Genomic DNA, 19,772 nt, shown 5'->3' with positions numbered 1-19,772 from the left:
AAAATAATCAGTAAAATAATTCAGTGAAGTAAAGACTGACACTAAGGTGAATTAGCATAAAGGTATTATACGCCCTTGTGTCAGTCTGTGCTTCACTTTCCACTGAAGAGGTGGTGAGTGCTAACAGTGGTGACAGAACTAAAATAAATCTGTAAGTATTATTATTTTTCACTAGGGAATATGTGCACTCACAATTTCCCTTCATAATAAGGGTACTTTGTTACTACTGAACCCCCTGTGTGATGAAACCACACAGTCACACTGCCCCTGACAGGTTCCTCTCCAATGTGCTCTGAATATGTGACTGAAATGGACATGAGAGCAGCCAATAATAAAATCTGTGGAAGAAAAGGGGCTATGAGGGAGAGGAGCCTTTAAAAAGGGGGGCAGCCATGTTCAGTCACATCTGCGCGGGCCATCTGACCCTTTTACGTGAGCCATACATGATAACCCACCAGTTAAGTTATGCTTGAACCACAGCACCCACCCGTGTCAAGCCTGTGCTTGTCATAAACCCAATATATATTGTATTTTTAAACTCAGACTGTAGCTCATTAATCCCTTCAGCACCAAAGGGATTCAAATATCTGATCTCATGATATTATCATGATATCTTTTTTTTCTTAGTATATTTAGTAAAGTTAGGCTATTTTTTTATGATACTGTTCTCCTATGCGCTTCTTACATACTGTATATATGTATCATTATTAGCATGTAGTTAGTAGTCCACATGTGGCAGATCCACGATTGTAGTTGTGCTATGGGATCGGAGCACTCTATAACCTGGATGTGAAGACGCTGTATCACGTGCATGACGTAATCTGTGGGCAAGAATTGTAAAGGAACTTTTTCTTCCCAGAACATCACGACCCCCTGAAGAAGCTACAGCTCTAGTGAAAGACACAGGGCAGCATCAGAGGGGACAAGCCCGGCATAGACGCATCATGACTTTGCGCAGACAAGATGGTTACATCGGGAAAGCTGGAGAGGATTGAGGCTACAAGAAGCAAGTACATGAGTTCTAGCAGCGTGGATCTTTTGGACCCCTCCTGTGTGTCCTACATGCCTGATACCCATTTATGTTTGTGAGTTTTTAATTGTATTACATATACTGTATATCCTCAGTGAAACTTTTTTGAACTATGGGCCTCATGCAGTAAGCGTTGATAAGGGAAATATGGCCATGTTATAGCCAAAATTGGGTTTGAGATTCAGTAAGCGCCGATAAGTGCTTCATATCGCCAGGTTTCGGAGCCGATAATTTGGTTATGGCCAGTCGCCTGCCGATAAGCCTGTTTTCGACACTGATCGCCACTTTTTTAAATCGGCTGGATTCAACAAAAAAAAACAGCTTATCGGGGCTGATCGGCACTACGAAATTGAGATGTTATGGCCGATTTCTCCCGCCAACTAAAGTTGGCAGTTTGGACGGGAGAACGATCGCTAAGGCTGCCGGAACGTTCTGTACATCAATGGAAGTCAATGGAGCGGGGACGTATAACAGTATAGTACTGTTTATGTTTCATTGCTCACAATACAAGGGGGATTTGCATGACAGTGTGGGGGCATTCCCTGCATTGTGTCACAGCTGATGTGTCTTATTTGCATAACATTCGACTTTTACATGTTTTCAGCATTTGCGGGTCACATTACTCATCATGTGATGATGTGGCAAGGGAAAATACTATACTACACTCTTAAAGGAGAACCTCACATCATATCACACATTTTACTCAACTCAGCGACAATTATTTACATGATGTCACACATGTCACACATGTCACACATACACAGTATATTCATCTTCCTTTACATTACACAATGCTTGTAATGTGACACGCATCTTTAAACGTTCATGTACATCTGTCTTCTCATGTTTACATATACTTTTGGGTCCTCCCTATTTTCATGACGTCACTTATTGGACGCTCAATCACATTGCATGTTTACATTGTAACCGTAGCATTACAAGCACTTCAACCTAACTTATACACACATGTACAGTAATTCAGCATTGGGACACCTTGTAAACTCATTCTATACCAACTATCCTCCTTACACAAATGCATGCATATGCACACGACTATTCATTGTTGCCAACATGTCACAATAACATGGATAATTACACATGTTACACAAAACTTTTCCCACGTCAATCTCAGCCTTTTTGTCTCATTACATGACTGACTCTTGCGTTCACAAGTGTTACATGCATTGCACATGCAACTATTTATTTGCAAGCAATCTTTGTACAAAGCTTCACGTCACATCATTGCCAAATATCATCATTCCCTGCAGAATACACACAACAAATACTTAGAACAACAAGTGCACACAGCTTGCCACAGAAGTACTTTATTATGTTAATGTAACACCTTGCATTTTACTATGTCACCTGACATCATCACATACCTATTTAAAGGACGCACATTACCTGCTCATTCACAGCTACTCATTTCAAAATGTTGCGAATGTTTAGGAGACGCAGGAACATTCTTTTCTATGACATGCTTGATGATCAAGAGAATGATATAGGGCAAGGTAGGGACACACCGAGGGACAGTGACAGTGACGCGGATACGACAGGGACAGGGAGAGGGACAGGCCGAGGGACAGGTAGAGGGACAGGAGATCAGAGGAGAAGACAGAGGAGACAACTTGTGCCTCGTCCGCGTCTGTACAGGGAGAGAACCCTGTTAGATGGGATGAGTGAGGAGGAGATTGTAAGTCGCTATCGTTTGAGTTCAGCAGCAATCTTAGCTCTTTATCAGGAGATAAGGGGGGATTTAGATTTTTTCACAGCCAGAGGTCGTGCAGTCCCTGGGCTTGTTAAAATGCTGTGCTCATTACATTATCTTGCTTCCGCGTCATACCAGACAACTGTGGGCATAGTGGGCGGGGTCTCGCAATCTACATTCTCGCGGGCCTTGACCCAGTTTCTCTATGCACTCAATAGACGCGCTAGGAATTATATTCATTTTCCTACAGAGGCAACAGAGTGGCTGGAAGTCAGGACTGGCTTTTATAATATAGCAGGGATACCATCTGTGCTGGGTGCAATCGATTGCACACATGTTGCTTTGATTGCACCTAGTCAGAGTGAGCATGTGTACCGCAATCGGAAGCACTACCATTCACTCAATGTACAGGTGGTATGTGATGCCACGATGAGGATAATGCATGTGGTACCCAAGTTCCCTGGTTCCAGTCACGATTCCTCTATCCTGAGGAACTCTTCAGTCTTCCATGCGTTCGAAGAGGGACATTTTGAACCTGGTTGGCTGCTGGGTGAGTACATATTTACATGTTCTAACACAAAACACATGTTGATTTAGGAATGTTGGCATTGTACAATTTGATCACTAATGTCAGCTTATGTGTGCTCCATTCATTATAGGTGACTCAGGATACGGAATTAGGCCGTGGCTCTTGACTCCGGTGCTAAACCCTCAAACTGAAGCAGAGGACAGGTACAATGCAGCCCATATATCTACAAGATCTGTTATAGAGAGGACATTTGGCCTACTCAAGACCAGGTTTAGGTGTCTGGACAGAACTGGTGGGGCTCTTCTATACAAGCCTCAAAAAGTGTCTGATATTATCCTTGCCTGTTGCATTTTGCACAATGTTGCACTCAGGCACAATGTACAGTCAGACCTAGCTGAGGCTTTGGTAGACGAGCATCCCACCCATGTAGCTGCTGAAAATGAACAAACAGCCAGTGGTGGCCAGACACGACAGAATCTCATCAATTCATTTTTTTCTTGTAAGTACAAACTCATATGTTCCTAGTACTACTTTTATAGTTTAATTATGTTATATTAACAATAATGTTTCTTTATATAACCTTCTGTTAGGACACAGATGAATATGGGTTGCACACCTTTCTTTTCTCTGCTGTGTGCACAAAGGGATGTGGCACCGGTATGTTATTGTTGCACAGGTTATATAATCCCTCTTCAATTGTACTTTAGTTGTGTGTATGTGAATACAACTTGGGTAACAAAGCAATAATATTTTAGCATTGTGTTATTCCTTATGCTAAGACAAAACACATATTATGCCCATAATCATTCATGCTTCTAGTATGCTTACATACAATGTTATTGGTGCAGTGTAACATGTACATCCATATGATGTGTACACCAGGCAGATTTACATTTTGAATGTCATGAAATATACATGGTGTTGTACATTTAACACCAAATACACACTTTGCTGTGTTGTTTACGGTACTGAAGATGGCATGTCAATGTTTGCAATTTATATATTGTTCCTTTGCATTATAGGTATATCTCCAGTATGACTGATCATGGTATGTATATTTGCTGACATCTCTCATAAGATGTGGCTACCTCAATCTTCCTATAATTATTGGAACTAAAAACCCAACATATTGGTTTAAACACAAATGTTACATATATGTACTTTCTGTATCATGTATATGCATTTAGCTACTCTTGAGCTTTCATGTGCATTGTATTACAAAATGATTACTCACATTTCATCACATTTTATGTATGTTTCCTTATAATTTCCATTCATGTAATATAGAGGTGGTTGGAGAAAAGGGGATAACTGTACTTATTTGTTTACTTACGGGAGCACATTCATCACTAGCATAGACACACTTTTTAAGACAACTGTTTGTGTCTCTATCAATTGGTGTAGGATCCATGTATAACACCGACAAATGATAACACCAGCTTTATTATGGTAGCTTATATCATCATATTGACTATACTATGTATTTCTAAACGATTAATAAACACAGTAAACTATAGTTAGTTAGGTTAATGAAATATACACAGAAACGTACTTCATAACATGATGGTGATGTCATATTCAGAACATCATGCATTGGAGGGGACCATAACATCTGGCCAGTAACATTATTTGCTACAGTCCCAAACCATTTTATCTACATACCCATGTAACAAGAGATTTTAAAAATAAATGGCTACTTGGTTGTAAGTGTCCTTTACATTGGGAGAAGGAGTGGCTCAGTGAGTAAAGACACACACTGGCACTGATAGTTTGAAGCAGGGGAGTCTGGTTCAATTCCCGGTGTGGGCTCCTTGTGACCTTGGCCAAGTCACTTTATCTCCCTGTGCCTCATGCGGCAAAAAAACATTTGTACGTTCCACGGGCCAGGGACCTCAGGCTGAAACATGTGTCTGTAAATCGCTGCGTACAACTAGCAGCCCTATACATGAACATGCTCATATTATTATTATTATTGTTACATAGTTTCGACAGTCATACGTTCCATTACATATTAGAATACACAAATGTGTTAGCAGAGTGGGAATGGTTGTTATATATAAAACACACCATGTCATAAAATGTTAGTAGTCATTAAAGAACACTCAATAAAAATTCATGAGGCACTCTTTTGCAACATCATTATGTTAATTAAGTGCTTATGCAATATAGGCATAAGGGTATCACATTTTTAATTGTTTGTTAATAAGCGCTGCAAGCAATATAAAATTAGTTCCATATGTAGTATAGTAGTCGGTGGCTCCTCCTCACAATCATCTCATATAAAGGTAGACTCTTCTGAAATCATACATTGATCCGATTGTATCTTCCCCGACATCTCTGAAATACAGCAAACACATGATGGTCAAAGATGGCACCTTACTAGATATGCATCCGTGACAACGCGTTACGCAGCTCTATATGATTGTGTAGATACACACGTCAGTCACTTATATGTTAGAAGTAAAACTGTTCATCAGTATGTAATGTTTCTTTAAATTTGTAGCAGGCATAACTATGTATAAGAAGTGAACGTTGCCTGTATACTGAAAGATGTGCGCGCACATCTTTGTGTGCGCACGCACTTCACGCTTGGCTCCACTAACTGTTAGCGCATGCGCAAAACAAAGCGTACGTTGTGCGTTCAATACATGTTGAAAATACCAGTAAACATAACATCTTTATTTCAAATACAATGAAGACGAAACTACATTCGTTCTAAACGAGTACATCTGTATTCTTTTTAAACAGACGTGTTTGAACAGAAAGCACGGCCGATAACACAATGCGCAAATGCAATACGTGTGACGTCATGTTAAGCCAGCGTGAAACGCACGCTAACACTCCTCCCACTCAATTAACATTCGGCTAACGCCCAGGGTACGCCTACAAACACTGAGCCGCACGCATCACACACTGCAGTTACCGTTACTATAACAAAACATGACAGCCAATAGGCTTTGAGGCGCGCACGTCGCTTGGGGGCGGGACTTACATCACTAATCCTTTTTAAGGACGCCTTGGCCCATGACAAGGGTCCCACGTCATACGTGGTGGACCCGGTTTTCAATGTTGTAGATGTTGCATGATAACAAAACAGGTATGTGTTAGAGTAATGGTAAAATGTTGCTAATATGTTTAAAGGGATAGGAAAGTACGTATATTTATTCCGTCAGCAATGTGTACTACTCTTTCAGGTCCTACTATATTGTATTAGGAAACAATTTGTTTGTGATCGCTACATGTTATGCAGTCTGCAATGTTACGCTGTATCCACGCATTGAAAGTGAAAATGGTGGTTACAAAAAAAAAAAAAATTTAAACGCAGAGTCAACGCATAACGATTGTTATATTTACCATTCTTCTAGAATTAACTCTTCGCCTGGCTGCAACTGGTCGCTCCAGAAATGCAAGCCATTTTCATCCACGCTTAACCCAACCGCTGAATCCAGTATGGCACATATCTCCTCCAGGATGCGCTCATAGGAATCGCCACTGCTTTCTTCAAATAATTGGTCGGGAGGTAGGTTCATTTCTTCCGGTTCCCATTCCAATGCAATTTCAGCTGAAAGGCTTGGTACATAATCATAGTACTTTTGTTCTTGTACAATGTGGGTTTCAGGAATGGAGGCTGCAGATATTGCAGCACGTATCGATTCAAACGGATCAGTAGTAGCGGATACATTGCTATTGCCATTAGGAATAAATATGCCTTTCACGACAATATAAGTGCCGTCTTTCAGGAGAAATTGTTTTTCCGGGGCAATCTTCCAGAAACCATAGGTGTGTTGTAGCTTATCCTGGTCACGTTCAAAAAAGTCATTACTTGATAAAGTGAATCTTATTGAGGAATTAAAATTCCGTGCATGCTTACGGTCTTGGTAATAAGGATATTTTGCTCGAATGAAATCATCGATTTGGCGTGTGCTTGCTTTCTGTCCGCGACTGTTCAAGATGGCTTCACAGATCATGTACTTATACCCTAAAAGGGGATTAATATTGTTAACGAATTCATCAGCCATGTCTGAGTAGCACAAAAGCTGTGTGCAGGTCTGTGTTATTTGCTCATCAAAATGAATGTGCTGAATGGCTAACAAACTCCTGTTTTTCCTTGTCAAGGTCAACAAAACTAACTACTTTGACTCCTTCTTTCAAACGCCAATTGGATTTGTTTGTCTAATTGGGTTAACAGTTGTGGTTCGTGATATGGGACTGTGGGAGAAACATTTCTCCTTCTTTTATCTCGTTTGTGAAAAACATCCCTAGACTGTGAATGCGTTCACATAGTGTTTTTTTGAAAACTAACAAAGACCAGTGTGTGAAAATATTTCTTAGCCAGGCATATCAGTAAAAACACACCTGCAAAAAGAAATGTTTTTTCCCCGCTTACATTTCTGTGTGTATGTGAAAGTCTGGTTAACTCCCTGTCTGCATGAGTTTAAATACGTGTGTATATATATATATATATATATATATATATATATATATATATATATATATATATATATATATATATATATATAAAAATATATCTCTTATAAAAATATATATATATTTATATATAATATTTTTTTTTTTTTTATATTGCAGGAGTACACACAACATTGATGGCATTAAGTATACCTTGTATGAAACCTATTTAAATGGTGAGAAACATGATTGAATTAAGTAATAAACATTTGTTTAAGCACAATACTGTTAGAGTCTCATACTTAGGATATTTCTCAAACATTAGGCCTGTATTATTAAAATAGTGTTTTCACAAGGAAGCATGAAGTGTATTAGTTTGTGTATACCAGTTTATATAGTACTATATATATATATATATATATATATATATATATATATATATATACTCACACTCACACTCACACTCACACTCACACTCACTCAGTGTGTGTGTGTGTGTGTATATATATTATTATACATTCTGAGATGTTATAGAAACGAACACACAACTGATTAAAGGACAAAATTACAATGGCCAAGCAAGGCAAAGGTAAGTAATAATTTACACATAATCCTGCTGTACACGTACAAGAAAGATGTTTGCACTTACTTAGGTGTTTTAATAATTGCATGTGACTAATATGCATATGCAATTCTTTCATCAATTAACACACCCAAATGCAATGTTTTGCTGCAAAGTCAATGGCAGCTTCTCTAAACTTAGCAACTGGCTCCTGGTGGACCATTACTGAACAGACGATTACAACATAAATATTTATAACACAATTAATTATGAGTGTTAACATTTCCAAAACTTCACGTGTACAAGAACATAGTTGAAAGTTTGGAAACAACACAGTCTTCAGCATACATACAATAGTAATTAGATAATCTGAAGTCAACAAAACAAGGCCAAAGACATATTTTCTGAATTATAACATTTATTTTTTTTGTTCCTTTTGCGAGCGAGTAACAGGCCTGCTTGTTGTCTCTTGAATTTTCCTTTTTCTTTTGCCACCAACTTTAGGCACAACAGAGCCACTTTGAGTGGCCTCTGGCACTTCACGGGCAGGGCTTGTGGCCAGTGACTGTTCACCTACGGGGCTTGTGGCCAGTGACTCACCTACAGGGCTTGTGGGTAGTGACTGTTCACGGACAGGGCTTGTGCCCAGTGACACATGTGAGCAAGTTGGTAGACACTGCACAAGTGATGGTTGGTCTGTTTCATGTGTGTCTTGTTTTGTTTTTGTCGCCTCCTTTGTAGGTGTCTGCTGCTGAATTTGTACAGATGGCAGCGGTAGGATGTCATCAGGAACCTGCACAGCAATGTCTGCTACTTGACCGGTAACATTTGGGCCTGGTGAATGAATATCAGATGAATGTGGTGAAAACTGACCTGCATGAACAGATCCTGGCTGGGAGGTGTTGAATTGTGGTACATTAGTCATTCTCCAGTAATTAGCTTGTGTTTGCTGAACAACTAATGCTTCGAATGAGGTGTTGATTTTTTGCAACTGTTTAGGCACTTCAATGAAGACTCTGTGGAGATGTGCCAATTGTGATACTGTTTCTTCCTGCAGTCCAATCATCCTTTCCAGCACTGTCATCATGTCTGAATGGCGACGATTTTCTGCGTCCACTATTTTTCCCTCTGAAGCTACAATTGCATCGTATGTGGAAGTTGATGGACGATTTGGCGGTACAACAGTTTCTATTGGCACCTCTTCATGGTCACATGATTGTATTTCAGTCTCTTCTGTGGCGTCATCCTCATCATACTCATCATCCTCATCACCATGATGTTCTAAAAAGAAATGTACACATTATTAAATGGCATGTTAATGTATGCTGTGTTACTATGTAATTGTACTGTGTCCTAAGTAACACCTAACATGTTAGCATACGTTTTATAACCTCATTAAAAACTACCTTGACTTACGAATAATGTTTGGACTCAGTATGAAATATGAATGAATGAAAAGTTGCTCTAAACTCAGAAGTCCTACATGATAATTAACATCACTAACACAATACATGTTGCCTTACACTTAATTTTCACTGACACTAAGTAATCCTATTTAAAGAAGATGTGCAAAACAAATAATGCACATGACAACATAACATATAGAAGAGCACATATTATATGGCCAGCAAATGATACACTCACCTTCTAGTAGTGTTGAGCTGGCTGACCCAGGTGAAGACACTTGTTCCATCTCAGGTGACACATGTCCTCCAGGGGCAACTATATATAACAATAACATTAGTTTTACATTTACATGTGTAAATATTGAACAAACAGTTATTGTATGTTCTGTATTTATGAGTATCTAACAGCATCATTTCCTTAACCCAAAATGTGTGTGTGAAAGTGAACATAAATAGTTGTAATAACAATGTACATGCCTGTGTACTTAGAACTTTTGAGTTCCCTAATAACAATGTACATGCCTGTGTACTTAGAACTTTTGAGTTCCCTAACATACAACATACTATGGTTCTGCAGTAATGCGTGAGGAAAAATACATTAAATTTGTACCTAAAAATCATATGTTGTGTAGTGATATCAGTATCATAATGTACATAACTATCATGAGATGACCATTCACAATGGTTATCATGAAGGTGGTCATATTGCAAAAAGTGTTGTTTTTGGTAGAGGATATGTGTGGTACATTAATCGAAGATGTGGCACACCTGAATGTGGCTGTGACTCAACAAGACAACACATGCAGTGTGTGATAATGTGTCTTTCATAGTAGTTCAACTATAGATATGAGTGAACTAATGTGTGACGTACGCTTTGATAAGTAATGAGTTGTTGGGGCATTTAGTAGCTAGAGTTAAGCTTTCAAATGAGTGTGATTAACTTCAGTTGTGCTATTCAGGTTGTAAGAAAGGTATTCCCTTCCCCAAAAAGCCTAATCAGCCACACCTTTCAATGACTTGAAACAGGTGCAAATGGTGTGAACTAAGTTGACCGTGAAATGAGGCTGTAATTAGTGTGTGTGCTGAACCCCACCCCCTCTGTTGAAGTGTATGCTGTGATGAGATATTAATTGCAGCTGCTTTAACACAATGGTAGATGAGCTAAGTAGTCATCTGCAGTGTTTAAGTTATGAAAACAATGACATAACATATGATACGTGTGCCTCATTATGCTGTCTGTATATGACATAAAGCAAAAATGGACCTTTTCATAAGCAACTATAGATGTGTTAGTGCCAGTGATGTTTGTAGGCCGTTACATGCAATTTCTTTGATGCATGCTTAAAATAGGCAGTAATGTCATGTTTGTCGGAGTAAAATCAATAAAATACACAATAATATGATACATATTTCTGTTCTGTACCTGTAGCTACTAATAATTTCTCATGAACATGTGTTACACATGTGTACTACCCTGTTGTTCCCCATCTTCGCCCACCATCAATTGCTTCCACTGCAGCTATGCATTTTGGGAATTCACATGTAAATGAGCACGCAATGGCACGTGCTATATTAGTTACTGCTTTTAGTAGGACTACTACATATATGTCTATTTTGAGATATATATATACAGAATCAGACATATACATATATAGATGCAGGTATGCTTATATTGTGAAGACAGTATAAAAAGCAGTGTAACTATGCAAAATAACTGTAAGCAACGACACGCCTAGTACAGTAATATTTATCACCTGCTGGAAATTGTGACGGATAAATTCCAATGTCACGGTCACCAGCCAAGCCTTCCACGACGACGGTAAGTAATTTTGGCCGAAGCAGCTCCTCCAATGGAGTCAATATGAGACGTTGTGGTGTGGGCCCACCTCCAGTGCCAGTAGCATGCACGCGTTGGTCTTGTATTTTCTTTTTCAATTTGGACCTAATATCATCAAATCTTTTCCGACAATGATACTTGTCCCTGACACTATTCCCACAGGCATTGACACCAATGACTATTGTGTCCCACATTTCTTTTTTGCTTGCTGCACTTGTCCGCCCTTGAAAAACATATAAAAGATATGAGGTAAATTAATAATAATATAAGCACCAGTTTCCTACACTGCTAGCTGTTCCAAGAGATAGCAAACATGCTGTTTTATGTGTAATATGTGCAGCACATGAGCATTCACTACTAAACCTATACATGTAAGCAAGGTTGCATTCATATTGTATGCAGTTCTGGCAAATTGACCGCCTGTGTTTATTTGTCCTTGTAAGGCATGATAAAAAGCTGTGTTTCCACACTAATGAACATAGAAAGATATTGTGTACCCATATTTGCATATGAACAAAACTCAGATGACCTAGGATCACATGTATTTGAATAATAAATGTAAAGTTACACTTACCTACTAAATGTCCATAGAGACTGTCATAGTGCTCCAGAATGCCAGTGACAAGAGCCCTATTTTCCTGGTCATTGAAGCGAGGATTACGTGGCTTCTCCACACGTTTTTTCCGAGCAGGTTTAGGGTCAGAGCTTGGCTGGTGCTGACTGGACTCTCCTTCTTCCAATGGAAGAGCCTCCAAAAGCTGGCCACCAGCAAGCACGCCACCACCAGACACCCCATCAGCAACTGCGCCACCAGCAGCACTCCCAGCACCAGCACTCCCACTCCTAGCACCAGCACTCACACTCCTAGCACCAGCACTCACACTCCTAGCACCAGCACTCACACTCCTAGCACCAGCACTCACACTCCTAGCACCAGCACTCCCACTCCCAGCAACAGCACTCCCACTCCCAGCAACAGCACTCCCACTCCCAGCAACAGCACTCCCACTCCCAGCAACAGCACTCCCACTCCCAGCAACAGCACTCCCACTCCCAGCAACAGCACTCCCACTCCCAGCAACAGCACTCCCACTCCCAGCAACAGCACTCCCACTCCCAGCAACACCACTCGGTGCACCAGCAACATCACTCCCCTGAACAGTACGTTCACTCCGACGCGTACTCCCACGAGTAGCACTCCCACTCCCACCAGCATCACTCTTCCCACGCTTTGCGGGCATACTTCCAGCACTCACAAAAAACAGACAAGAAATGTACAGGCAATCACACGACCCACTTCCACATATAAAACAAGACAAAGATGTAAACAAAACAACAAAGGACAAAGCTCACCCAATACACAACAAGTCTCTCAGTCAATATGCAAATCTTCAATCGTCCAGCTCTGTGCGTCTCTCTCTCTCTCTCACTCCCAACAACACAGAGAATGATTAGCAGTACACGTTGCCTTTAAATATGGCGCGCAATCAAAAACATGCTTGTTTCGCCTGATTCAGCAAGATTTGTGATTGTGCAACCTAACAGCACCCCGCCACGCACGCCGATACACCTGTGTGTGATCGGCTCATCATCGTGAGAGTGGGCGGATTTGTTTTCAGGTTGATTTTGAATGTATTCGGCACTTACTGCATACGGAGAGGGAAAAACGCCAATAACATGACTAATCGATAAGCTTGCCGATTTCACATAATCGCCGCTTACTGCATGAGGCCCTATGTCTTTTCCTCTCTCGCTTTTGAAGTAATTTACCCCAGTGTTCTGTGATGGAGTTAGCAGGCTTGAATCATGTTTTGCTCAAAAAGGTGCAACCAAATGACTCCAAAAAGGTTCAACCAAATGTTGAAATGTCACCTGTATATTTTAGGCCAATTTGGTACAGTAGGTGTGCAGGAATTGCTTCTCTGTTTTCCGCTATGTAAGGTTTACAAAGTATTCTGGGAAGGTGGAAAGTTGGAAAAGGATTTCTGTTTCGCAAATGCTTTATATCTGATCCATAAATCAGTAAGAGACCCGAAGTCTACTGTTTCATGTGGGCCAATTTCTTTGCGAAATCTTGATTTACAATAACTTTTGGGTAGTAGACTAAAGCAAATGTTACTGGATACAAAGATCGAACAGAATTTGTAATTGGAACGTATTGAACTTCTAATATTAGGAAAATGTTGGTTATAATGCAATTATACGCATATCAAAAATTGGAAAGGTAGAAAAATAAAAATTGGTCAAACAGACCCAATTTTTATTCTTGGTTCAGATGAAAAAGCATTTGATATGGTCAAAACATGTAGTTTAGAAGGTACATTTTGGAGTTCTGTATTTAAGTCCTTCAGCATCTTTGATCACAAATGGTAGTTTTTATAAATAATTCCCTTTTGGGTAGTTGAACAAGGCAAAGATGTTCAATTTCTGCACTTCTATATAAATAAAGTTTTGTTAAACTAAATCCACATTTTTGGGTTGATGGAGCTAGATCTAGAAAAATATAGGATTGGGGAAGTTGACCAAATATTCCACCAATCTAGTAACAAACGTATTGCAGGAATGAAAGATTGAAAGCATTCATTCAATATTATGTACTGTAAGTGGAACCTTAACTTTCCAGACTTGGATAATGTGGATTTCCTTTTAGTTGCATTAATAACGTGACGAAAGCAGTAAGGGATCTAGTTTGAGCGAAACCAAATTTTGCATTATCCTTAGTGCCTATATTGCCAAAATCCAAGGCAAAATTTTAAAACCAAGGCAGATGGAAAATGCTTTAAGTGCAGAGGAGTTGATTCAGTTTTGAGACACCTGCTTTGGAAATACAGGAAGATCAAGACATATTAGCATAAAGTGACACGCAGAAGATCAGGTGGACTGCAATCTTAATCTCATATATATAAATGATGTGCTTAGCGATCATGTGAATCTCTGTTTGAGAGATACAAATACTGTTGACAGCTGCTAGATATTATATTGTTAGTTGCTCTAAAATATATTTTTAACAATTTGTTAAAGAAGAATTCCACCCCAATTAATCAGTGAGCAATTTGGAGTTATATCAACAGTGTTGGACTGGAACATCTAGGGTCCACCGGGGGCTTGATTGTAGACCCCCTCCTTCTCAGTTGTCAAGTGAGAGTTGAGGCACCTGCGGGTATTAAGCTGAGAGGTGGCCTGCAGGTGCCCATCTGAGGAAGAGAGCCCATTTGAATGCCAGTCTTTGCACCTCTACGTCTAAACAACACATGCTGAACACGTCTGTATTCTGCTTCTGAAAGGTTTGAAGAAGTGATCCGTTTTGGACAGTTTCACATCTGCCTACTGACTCCAGATCACTTTTGCCAATCATGGACTCCTGCTTAGTAAGTCCTTTTGAAAGACTACTAGCTGCTGTTGGTATGATAGAGTAAGATCTAAACCTGTGGTTCCCAACCCTTTTAAACTCAACCCCCGGAAAGCAATTTTTTTTCCTACGAGAACCCCATTCAGTGTTCAGTGCACAAAGGGAGATGACCTTGGTTTGAGAGATTGGGTCATCTAAAAGTCCCCTTGAAAATAATACAGATTGCACTTTAAATATTAAAGTGCAATATATATTAATTAGGTTACTAGTGCAGAAAAAACGCCCTTCTTTGTCTTTGTGATTCTCAGTCTCTCTGAGTCACGGTGTTCCTTTTTTTATACTATGCCAGTGGTATGATCTGTAACCAGCACCTGCATATTACTCTTCACGACCTGCAGCCTTACCTCTCGACAGCGTCTGTGCAGGCCTCTACACACCTGACCTGGAGTTACCTCCTACAAAGGCAGAGGGCCACAGGTAAATTCTCCACAGGCTGACTGCCTGTTGGCCACCAAATCTCTATGCCAGGAGTGGCCAACTGCAGTCCTCAAGGGCTACCAACAGGTCAGGTTTTAAGGATATCCCTGCTTCAGCACAGATGGCTCAATCTTGCGCTTACCCTCCTATCTCTGGGGCCCACCCAGAATAAGAATATTGGGCAACCTTAGAGCGGCCTGTCCCTAATGTTGGTAAACATTAAACATTAATGTCATGTAGACTGTATGATGTTTACATTCCCTTGCCTGAAACGTATAAATGTGCATAATGTTGTTAAGCAAATAATAAAAGATTTAATTTGTTAATGTTTTACTTTTCAAACATGTCCTGGGGTGCAAATCCAACCAGGGTAAATATGGGAATAAACACAGTATACAAATAGTACAATAAAGTTAAAAAAAAAACAGTATTTCCAGTAAATAAATAGTTTATACATTCACAAGTGCCGTTGATTTTCCAGCTTTTTAAAGATAATACTTTGCTTTGGGGTCTGTATGGTTGACCCTGTCCTCCTAAATTACTTCAAAAGCGAGAGAGGAAAAGACATAGTGCAAAAAAGTTTCACTGAGGATATATATGTAATACAATTAAAAACGCACAAACATAAATGGGTATCAGGCATATAGGACACACAGGAGGGGTCCAAAAGATCCACGCTGCTAGAACTCATGTACTGGCTTCTTGTAGCCTCAATCCTCTCCAGCTTTCCCGATGTAACCATCTTGTCTGCGCAAAGTCATGATGCGTCTATGCCGGGCTTGTCCCCTCTGATGCTGCCCTGTGTCTTTCACTAGCGCTGTAGCTTCTTCAGGGGGTCGTGATGTTCTGGGAAGAAAAAGTTCCTTTACAATTCTTGCCCACAGATTACGTCATGCACGTGATACAGCGTCTTCACATCCAGGTTATAGAGTGCTCCGATCCCATAGCACAACTACAATCGTGGATCTGCCACATGTGGACTACTAATTACATGCTAATAATGATACATATATACAGTATGTAAGAAGCGCATAGGAGAACAGTATCATAAAAAAATAGCCTAACTTTACTAAATATACTAAAAACAATGATATCATGATAATATCATGAGATCAGGTATTTTAATCCCTTTGGTGCTTAAGGGATTAATGAGCTACAGTCTGAGTTTAAAAATATAATATATATTGGGTTTATGACAAGCAAAGGCTTGACACTGGTGGGTGCTATGGTTCAAGCAGACCGTAACTGGTGGGTTATCATGTATGGCTCACGGAAAAGGGCCAGATGGGTTGTACAGTATTTGGCTGATAGTCGAGATAAGGGCAGTGTCTTGAGACGGGTGTAAAATATGACCCCTGTGACAACTTTCTGTAAATGTGGTCTCCTTACAGAAAGCTTCAAAGGCAGTCTCTAGATGGTTCTGCAAGGTTAAAGAGGTGTGGCTAAAAGTATTCAACATGAGTGACTTTATTAAAAAAATTAGAATATCCTGTGATGTTACCTCATCTGCATAATAAAAGTAACACATCTGTAACCGTGTCACTGAGGGGCACGTTCAGACACCACACACTGTATGTTTAAAAGATTATATGGAACAGATATTGATTTGTCACCTAGATTTGGGATTAAGATGATCATATTTACACTTGTTGCATCCACCATGAGTGCGTGAATGTATTGATGTGTCTCACGTGTGTGTAAGTATTACAGAAGTGCAGTTATGAGTACAAGGAGATATGGAGACAAGATACAAATGTCTTTGGAAGGAGTTTTTGTTTCTCGGTCGTAAAACCGTGGATCTCACAGTTGATTTACAACAGGGGCTGTGTTTAGGTTGTATTCAATGGGAAAGAATTGTATTACAGTCTGAGCAAGGATTATAATAATTAGATCTCAACAGGGGTGAAATTAGGACTAAATTCGTGATTTCTCATATTCGTGAACCAGTGGCCTCTCTGGGGAAAATCTATGGCATTTGGTAATGTATAGGATTTTCTGTTATGTTTTACCCTTTTATTTAAAGAAGCTGTTCTGCATTTTATTGTAATTGTATGTTTCTTGTAATACCTTTACTGTAACCTAAGCGCTGTATTTATATATATATATATACAGTGTTCGACAATTGTATACATTTACTCGCCCGTGGCGGGTGGATTTAACCCCCGGGCGAGTAACTATTGGCCCAAGCAGCACACGTGTTTTTTTTTTTAAATTCCCCCGTTCGCGCTGAAATTTCCCTACCTGACTCCTGATTGACGCGCGCTCCAGGCTTTGTGGGCGCGCGGCCAGGCTCTATATGAGCCCGCCCCCAACGAGCGGCCATTCTGCCTGGAGCTCTGTTGGAGGGTAAGTACTCTCCATGCTGCGGCCCCTCTGCTCCTTCCCTGCGATCCCCCTGGTCCCCACATGGCTCCCTACTCCCCACCGCGGAAGCTCTCCTGTCCCCTGCTCCTGTCCCATTCCCCTCCTCCTGTCCCCTGCTCCTGTCCCCTCCTCCTGTCCCCTCCTCCTGTCCCCTGCTCCCTTCCCCTCTTCCTGCTCCTGTCCCCTTCCCCTCGATCCACCGATCGATGTCAGGGGCGGGAGGTCCCCGCTGCTGCAGCCCGGTTGGCTTGCGGGGGGGGGGGGCTCGGCCCTCACCACGTGCCTCCCATGCGCCACCTACCTTCATGATGGTGGGGGGATGTCGGCCTGGCCCCCCCCCCCCGCCACGAGCATCATGCCGCCGCGGGCTGGGGGGGAAGAAGCAGCCTGCAGCTTGGCCAGGCACTGTGACATGCCGGCGAGGGGAGCAGGGCAGTGGCGGCCACGGCACGGCACGGCACGGCAGACTGTCACCTGGGGCGCCCAGTGGGGGATACCTCGCCACGTGCCTCCCACCCACCCTGCTGATTGGGGGGGGGGGATGTCGGCCTGCCCCCCACACGAGCGGGAGATGGGCGCGGGTGGGTGGGGGATTTGCGTGGTGCTGGTCGCGGCCTTTCCTCCCCTGTGTGTGTGTGAGAATGTGTATGTGTGTGTGTGTGTGAGAATGTGTATGTGTGTGTGTGTGTGTGGGAGAATGTGTGTGTGTGTGAATGAATGTATGTGTGTATGGGAGTATGTGTATGTGTGTGACACCAGAGGTCCCCCCCAGTCAGTAACCCCCCCAGTCAGTAACCCCCCCAGTCAGTAACCCCCCCAGTCAGTAACCCCCCCCCCCCAGTCAGTCACCCCCCCAGTTAGTAACCTTCCCCCCAGTCAGTCAGTCACCCCCCAACCCCAGTCAGTGTCAGTCACCCCTAGTCAGTGTCAGTCACCCCCCACCCCCAGTCAGTGTCAGTCACCCCCCACCCCCAGTCAGTGTCAGTCACCCCCCCACCCCCAGTCAGTGTCAGTCACCCCCCCACCCCCAGTCAGTGTCAGTCACCCCCCCACCCCCAGTCAGTGTCAGTCACCCCCCCCACCCCCAGTCAGTGTCAGTCACCCCCCCACCCCCATTCAGTGTCAGTCACCCCCCCACCCCCAGTCAGTGTCAGTCACCCCCCCACCCCCAGTCAGTGTCAGTCACCCCCCCTACCCCCAGTCAGTGTCAGTCACCCCCCCACCCCCAGTCAGTGTCAGTCACCCCCCCACCCCCAGTCAGTGTCAGTCACCCCCCCACCCCCAGTCAGTGTCAGTCACCCCCCCACCCCCAGTCAGTGTCAGTCACCCCCCAACCCCAGTCAGTGTCAGTCACCCCCCCACCCCCAGTCAGTGTCAGTCACCCCCCCACCCCCAGTCAGTGTCAGTCACCCCCCACCCCCAGTCAGTGTCAGTCACCCCCCCACCCCCAGTCAGTGTCAGTCACCCCCCCACCCCCAGTCAGTGTCAGTCACCCCCCCACCCCCAGTCAGTGTCAGTCACCCCCCCACCCCCAGTCAGTGTCAGTCACCCCCCCACCCCCAGTCAGTGTCAGTAACCCCCCCACCCCCAGTCAGTGTCAGTCACCCCCCCCCACCCCCAGTCAGTGTCAGTCACCCCCCCACCCCCAGTCAGTGTCAGTCACCCCCCCACCCCCAGTCAGTGTCAGTCACCCCCCCACCCCCAGTCAGTGTCAGTCACCCCCCCACCCCCAGTCAGTGTCAGTCACCCCCCCACCCCCAGTCAGTGTCAGTCACCCCCCCACCCCCAGTCAGTGTCAGTCACCCCCCCACCCCCAGTCAGTGTCAGTCACCCCCCCACCCCCAGTCAGTGTCAGTCACCCCCCCACCCCCAGTCAGTGTCAGTCACCCCCCCACCCCCAGTCAGTGTCAGTCACCCCCCCACCCCCAGTCAGTGTCAGTCACCCCCCACCCCCAGTCAGTGTCAGTCACTCACCGACCCAGTCACCCCTGCCCCACCCAGCCACTCACCCAGCAAACCACTCAACCAGCCAGTCACTCACCCAGCCTCTCTCTCTGTGTATCACCCACCCTCTGTGTGTGTCACCCACCGTTTCTCTCCTCT

At 42.7% G+C, this 19,772-nt stretch overlaps 2 protein-coding genes across 2 annotated transcripts in view; one reads left to right on the top strand and one right to left on the bottom strand.

Annotated features, from left to right (window-relative positions):
• Positions 1-1,063: 1,063 nt before the first annotated feature.
• LOC142501234 (beta-microseminoprotein A1-like) overlaps positions 1,064-19,772 on the top strand; it is a 34,262-nt gene continuing 15,553 nt past the window's right edge. Inside the window, exon 1 of the mRNA XM_075610825.1 lies at positions 1,064-1,085. Coding sequence (XP_075466940.1) covers positions 1,080-1,085 — 6 coding nt within the window. The 5' untranslated portion in view covers positions 1,064-1,079. The remainder of the gene's footprint in view (positions 1,086-19,772) is intronic.
• LOC142500905 (uncharacterized) lies at positions 8,588-11,706 on the bottom strand. Its single transcript, XM_075610178.1, has 3 exons — positions 11,397-11,706; positions 9,881-9,958; positions 8,588-9,517 (listed from the first exon to the last, which is right to left on the bottom strand). Exons 1-3 carry the CDS (start codon positions 11,671-11,673, stop codon positions 8,655-8,657), a joined length of 1,218 nt encoding a protein of 405 aa, XP_075466293.1. The 5' UTR covers positions 11,674-11,706; the 3' UTR covers positions 8,588-8,654.

The sequence above is a fragment of the Ascaphus truei genome, chromosome 8 (genome assembly GCF_040206685.1).
Source record: "Ascaphus truei isolate aAscTru1 chromosome 8, aAscTru1.hap1, whole genome shotgun sequence".
NCBI classification, from domain to species: domain Eukaryota; kingdom Metazoa; phylum Chordata; class Amphibia; order Anura; family Ascaphidae; genus Ascaphus; species Ascaphus truei.
This window is presented reverse-complemented; position numbering and strand designations above follow the sequence as displayed.